The sequence below is a fragment of the Oryzias melastigma genome, linkage group LG18 (assembly GCF_002922805.2).
Source record: "Oryzias melastigma strain HK-1 linkage group LG18, ASM292280v2, whole genome shotgun sequence".
NCBI lineage: Eukaryota > Metazoa > Chordata > Actinopteri > Beloniformes > Adrianichthyidae > Oryzias > Oryzias melastigma.
In genome coordinates, this window is record NC_050529.1 from 2,264,661 (window position 1) to 2,270,774 (window position 6,114).

The following is a 6,114-nucleotide window of genomic DNA, read 5'->3' on the forward strand; positions in this document are numbered from 1 at the left end:
AAATTCTTTTTTTCTTAAAAAATTCAAAAAGAAATCTTCAAATTTTGATAAAAAAAAATCCTTCAAATTAAAAAAAAATGTCTCAAATTCTCAATATTTTTCTTCAAAATTTCATTTTTTTCTCTCAAATTTTCAATCCATGTATTGTTCACTTTGAGCAGATCCTGGTTTAACCCCATACTCCCCACTCTGAGCTGTCAACAGGGGGAAAGGGGGCGGGGTTTCACTAGATCACTGGCCCCGCCCACAATTCTGAGGTGAATATCTAATGAACTATTGCCAGTCTGCAGGAACCATAAAAATAAAACTATTTCACTTAAAGAGCATAATCATAATTAAAAGACCACTAGGAACACTGAAAAACAATCAAAATACAATTGAGTTGGCCTGTAAATTATAACAAAAATACTGTAAAGTCACTATTTTTATAAACTCACAGGTGATTTTTTTTTGTTTGTATTTTTAAGTATGTTTGTCCATCAACTTCTAAGTAAAGCAAAAATATATTTAGTGGATCATTTTATCCTGTTAACTTTACGGTTTTATTTAGAATAAATTACTTATTTTTCTACAGAGAATCTTTTTAACCAACGGATAAATCTGTCAACCTAAAGAACATACAAAAAAAATCCTTTGAGTGATGTTCTCATGATGGAGGAATTTTGAAAATGAATGTTTTACTATAATTATTGACTTAAATAAAACATTTGAGACAAAACGTAAAAATGTTTTCCACCCTCAGAAAAAGCCTGAGGCCTTTCAGGTTCTAAACTCTCCTGTTCTCCATCCAGGAACCTCTAAAGCTCCGACAGGTGAGCAGCTCCCAGAAAACTTCACACCTGAGTCTAAAGTTCAGGTTTGAAAGGCAGAACTTCAGAATCAAACCGAGCAGAAAGAAGAACCACTGACCTGAAGTCCACCGCAGAACTGCATCCAGAACCACTGACCCGCGGTCTCACCTGGACCCAATTACCTTTAATGAGCTCTCAGCGGCAGGTGGAGCGAACACGTGATCAGCTGGGATTACAACCAATGCATGTGAAGCTATGATGGTGACGTCATAATGTGGCAATTTAACCCGAAAAAAGTAATTTATTTATTTGGTGCAAACGAGAAGCAGACTGATGAAAACGCTTCGCCAAAACAAATCACGTGACTTCTGAGCTTGTTTTGTGTGACGTTCAGAGGCTCCATAGACTGAAGTGTCTCCTCGTGGTGCGTTCACTGAGCCTCAGAACATAGAACATTCGTGGAACTCCCATCGCAAACCAGCCTAACTTAGTCCGCTACTTTTGATGATGAGGAAATAAAAACCGCCGAACCGACCCAAACCCGCCCAAAATATGCCTAGACTATATGCCAAGAGTAATCTGCAATTAGATACAAATAATCGAGTATGTCCCAAACTAAAGAAATAATATTTGCGATGTGTCTGTTGGTCAAAAATCCTGATTGTGATTCATCTATTAAATACACTAAACCTCCTCTGCATACGGAGGGCAGCCACATAAAGACAGGGAGTGTCTGCAGTTCGGGTCAAGAATGTTCTTGTTTTATTTGTTTCTGGTGGAGTCGGTTCCGACCCAACCAAGCGGTTCGTGTGGATCAGAAGGTCTCTCGGTTTTTTTCTTCTTCTTCCAATATTATTTTTCTGCAGATATAATTAGAGATTTTCAGAACGTTCAGTTTAGTGAAACCAATTTTAAAACTATTTAAAATGATAAATCCTTCTTTTTAATCCACTATATGTTCATGTTTTAGTGTTTATTGAACTTAACAATATATTTACTTCTTATTTTTTTACCTTTTCTACTTCTTCTACTTAAGTTTCAAATGACAAGAAAAATAAATGTGAACGAATTCGGACTTTTGGAATCAATAACTGAAAATATTCACACTTTCTGCATTTATTAATGATGACCTCACTGATCTAATGCAACAAGGATAAAAGCAGAAAATCACTGTTGATTTTTGTAGTTCAGAACTCATTAGCTGTAATTCATTCAGAGCCCTCAATTGTCCAAAGAGGTTTTCTCAGAATCATCCATTTTAAGTCACACCCTGAATGATTTCATGAAAAGAAGTCAAGATACTTTTATTCTTTTTTGCAATCAGAGTTTATGTGGAAAAACATCAAACAATCTCACAGCGCAATCAGATGATTTTTTGGGCCAATTCCACGATCATCATCAAGGTTCGAGTCATCATACTGGGCCAATGGAACCTTTCCCGAGCCATGTCGACGCACGGTGGATCCTCAGAAACTCCCCCCGCGTCGTTGTCTGGGAAAAAACAAACAAACAAACAAAATGAGTATATTTGCTTTAAGACTCTATAAAAATAATAAATAAATAAAAATAATCATACTACAAACCTTTAGGGGTTAGGAGCGCTCGGCGTATTTTTTTTAATTCGGCATCTGTGAAAGAAAATGTATTTTTAACAACATATTGAAAGAAAAACAGCTTCTATCATTTCAGGTGTGTGATAGAAAAACATACTCTTCCTATTCGATAGATGGCGATCTCGAGTCATTTATTGACCGTCAAAGAAGAGGATGTGACGTCATGACGTACCGCGTATTTCAAAATGGCTGCACTCGATACGGGTGTTTCACGTCTGAGTCTTTAAAATACGGGAGAAGGAGATAAAAATGATCCAAACTTACGGACGGATCCCCTTCTCTGGTTCTTCAGAGCGACCATCGTTGTCTGAACCTCACGCCGGGGGGCGACGCCCAGGGTCGGCCGGGTCCGGCCCCGTCGGGCGCTCGCTTTGGCTTTCGCCAGCCTGGACCCCGGAGATCGGCTGTGGTTGACCCAGACGTATCTGGGTGGTCTGAGATCCGGGATCCAGGTCTGGATCTGTGGTGGCTCGGGTTGACCGGCGGCTTCCCCCGGTTCGTCGTTGATGGCGGCGGCAGCGGGCGAGTCAGGTCTGAAGTCCCCCGCCGGGGCCTCGGACCAGTTCGGGGAACCGGGAGGACTCACGGACCCATCCTGGTGGAACGGCTCCTGGTTTTGACCCTCGTCGGGTGCAGCAGTGACGCTCAAAGACCCGGTGAAGACGGCCGGGTTTTCTTGGACGACGTAGTTCTGAGTTCCATCGTCCTCTAGGAATTCTGTAAGTAAAATAATTATTTTATTAAACACACGCTCGTGCATGAACGGAATACGTGTAATAAGGTAAATATCCTCACCCGAATCCGATTCACTCATGTCCACGAAGTCTGCGAATTCAAATGAAGAAATACTCGCGGTTAAATAGACATTTGGTTGGAGAAGCGTTAACAATATAAGAGAAATAGACTGGTTGGTCGCGGTGGACTTCTTTAAAAACAAACCAAAAAAGCTTTGCTTAAAGATGTTTCAAATCAGTTGGATTTTCCTTCAGAAGTTTGACTCACCTCTGGCCTCTCCGTCCATTAAAAGCGACATGAAGCTTGGAGGATATGTCTGGACTTGTTTGACTCTTGGTCGGCCTTGGAGTATTTAACCAAGAAAGCGCCAGTGTTGGTGGCTGTACCCAATTAGTGGGGGTCGATCCTCCACCAATTGGGTACAGCCCATTTGGTGGGGGATCGTCTAAAGTAGATCCCTCATTTCCTTTTTGTGTGTGTGTGTGTGTACCCGGGTTTATACTAGGCTTCCTGTCTCTGGTTCTTTTCCCGCCACCACCTAGATAGATCCCTTAAGGAGATCATGAGTCAACAACTGGTTGTTGGGTGTTAGCAAAAAAACAGATGGGGGATCTGACTGCTTTGTTCTTTCTGCACCCCCAGGCGTGCTGATCCCGCCCAGGGATCACTCAGGCTGCTCAGGTCACGGAGCTGCAGAGACTTGTGACTTGGAATGCAGAGACTTGTGACTTGGAATGCAGGAGGGGTTTAATATAAACTTTATATCGATTTGATATAAAGTTTATATAAATTTTATATCAAATTTATATAAAGTTTATATCAAATTTATATCAAATTGTTACGTCATCACTACTGAATGTGCAGGTCAAAGGCCACATGTCAAAAGGATTTTGATGTAAAGGTAATCATTAATCTGTCTGTCCGATGATCACCAGATACACATTTCTGTGGATTCTCAGAGTTGTGTTGCTTTTGTATCAAGCCACTATACTTGTCACAACATCAGGATGAACAACACAAAGTTAGATCTTGTAAGAGAATATTTTTGATTCAATTCTAATTCCATTTTATTCTTATATATAACCTTTAATGAAGCTCTGTAACATTTGAATTAACTAGTGTGCTCATTAAAATACTGGACACTAGGATACTGATTAGCAGGAGGTCATCAAGCTGCAGCTGAAGCTGTCATCGACTCATCCCCTGAGACTGAATCTCCTGAGGTATTCGGTCTGGGTCCAACATCAGCCTTTTCACCCATGAGACTGAGAAGTGGACGAGCAGCATCAGTGGCCCAAAGTTCTATCCTGCAGCTCCTTGTGGTGCAAGATGCAGATGACCTCGTGACAGCCCCCCCCTTTTCCAGCATGCAGCTGCAGACCACCCTCATCTGGGGGCTGCCCCCGCTCCAGCTCCTCCCCAGCAGTCAGATGTCTGCTACTACTGTGGAAAGCTTGGACACTGAGTGAAGAACTGCCCTGAGAAAAATCACAGCAGACACAGAAGAAGACATAGAAACTTTAGAAGGCCGGGTAAGGAGGGGTGGAGCTCTGCACGACACGTCGACTCTGGGATTCTCCACAGCAGAACCTCAGCTCATGTATGATGTGCACACACACACACACACACACACACAGCCACTGGAAGCTCCCCCACACTCACCCCCACACTCACATGCACTTTTACACATGCATGTGAATTGTCTGTCTTACTGGCGTAAACATTTTGGATTTCCTGAAGGAAGTTAATTGAGCAGAAATCAGCTTCAAAAGCTGAGAGAATGTTTGGTTAAAAAAAAAATAAAAGTGACGTTCAAGTGAAAGAAGATGCAGACAAGTGATGTACAATGTTGGACATAATGGAAATGTATTTGAAAATGTGGGAACTGAGTCTGAGAAACGAGAAGTACAACAGATGTGCAAAGTGATGACTGCTATGAAAGTAACAAGTATAGAAAATAAAATGGAGAAACTGAAAGGAAAGACCAAAACCGTAGCTCCTCTTCTCTATCTATCATTACTGAGTTTGTAAAAAAAAAGAATTATAAGGTCGTTGGGAACAGGTTAAGAAAGAGAAATAAAGAAAGAAATTCTGAGGTACTTCTTTTTTTTATTTGGTTTATTTTGTTGTTTGTTTCTTTCTTCATGCAGGAGGCTTTTAGAATGTTAACCCAAGCTGTAGCCTACAGATGACTTTTTTTACCTTTTACGAACAGATGCTAAGTGTCCTCTCCTGCTTCCTCTCCCAAGCTAGGAGGAAGGGTTTACGATACCCTGTCCCCATCAGGAGGGCAGGATACGTCCCAAATGGTTCCTTACATCCTCCTTACCCGAGGGGTGTTAATGCATAGATGACACGTTGATCCGAGACAAATGCAGGAAGTGGAGGCCTCTGACTGACCAAATATGGGCATGACATGTGACAGGTAGCATGGCCCTGAAGATAGTTTGATCAGCTCTATAAAAAGCTTACATCTTGTCAGTTCGTTGGACCCTTTACATCAGTGGTCCCCAACCTTTTTGGGGCTGTGGACCGGTCAGCCAGTGTGGAGCTATTCCGCGGCCCGGGGGGGGGGGCATTAAAAACGTTAATCCACTGTGTTATCATGTACAACTTTATTAGCTGGGTCCTCATGACGTCACAACAACAGCTGAACATAACATGACCAACATCGTTTCTACCCCAACACAATGCAAACTTTCTAAAGAAGTTTGTTTTTTGCTCATTTTCCTATCTTGAGATTAAATTTAACGGGATGTATCATGTGACGTGTTGCGGCCTTGACGTGGGTCAAGTGAGGATGTAAATGAGAAAATCCGGTAACTTTTCAAAATAAAACATTTTCAAAAAAAATAAGATGATAGAGATTAATTTTTCTTTCTGTGCACCCCGGTAACAAATGACCCCGGGGGACGGGGACCACTGCTTTAAATGTAATAATGATCTCGTCAGTCATCTGACATCTGTGCATAATG

At 41.6% G+C, this 6,114-nt stretch overlaps 1 protein-coding gene and 2 long non-coding RNA genes across 3 annotated transcripts in view; 1 reads left to right on the forward strand and 2 right to left on the reverse strand.

Annotated features, from left to right (window-relative positions):
• LOC118600100 overlaps window positions 1-1,332 on the reverse strand; it is a 3,059-nt gene extending 1,727 nt beyond the window's left edge. The window contains exon 1 of the long non-coding RNA XR_004949669.1: window positions 910-1,332. This is a non-coding gene — a long non-coding RNA (uncharacterized LOC118600100). The remainder of the gene's footprint in view (window positions 1-909) is intronic.
• Window positions 1,333-2,096: 764 nt separating this feature from the next.
• Window positions 2,097-3,788, reverse strand: LOC112156234. The gene is made up of 5 exons (XM_024288454.2): window positions 3,407-3,788; window positions 3,200-3,229; window positions 2,669-3,121; window positions 2,375-2,419; window positions 2,097-2,282 (listed from the first exon to the last, which is right to left on the reverse strand). Exons 1-5 carry the CDS (start codon window positions 3,435-3,437, stop codon window positions 2,155-2,157), a joined length of 687 nt encoding a protein of 228 aa, XP_024144222.1. The 5' UTR covers window positions 3,438-3,788; the 3' UTR covers window positions 2,097-2,154.
• Window positions 2,986-5,177, forward strand: LOC118600090. Its single transcript, XR_004949657.1, has 2 exons — window positions 2,986-3,123; window positions 3,782-5,177. It is a non-coding gene; the product is annotated as an uncharacterized LOC118600090 (long non-coding RNA).
• Window positions 5,178-6,114: the final 937 nt, after the last annotated feature.

What these genes read in the sequence shown, in the direction of transcription:
- LOC112156234 (XM_024288454.2), bottom strand. Translation starts at nt 3,437, where the DNA reads ATGTCGCTTTTAATGGACGGAGAGGCCAGAG. An exon ending in CATGAGTGAATCGGATTCGG is followed by an intron (nt 3,122 to 3,199) that starts GTGAGGATATTT and finishes TTTTACTTACAG; the next exon opens with AATTCCTAGAGGACGATGGA. An exon ending in AGCGCTCCTAACCCCTAAAG is followed by an intron (nt 2,283 to 2,374) that starts GTTTGTAGTATG and finishes GTTTTTTCCCAG; the next exon opens with ACAACGACGCGGGGGGAGTT.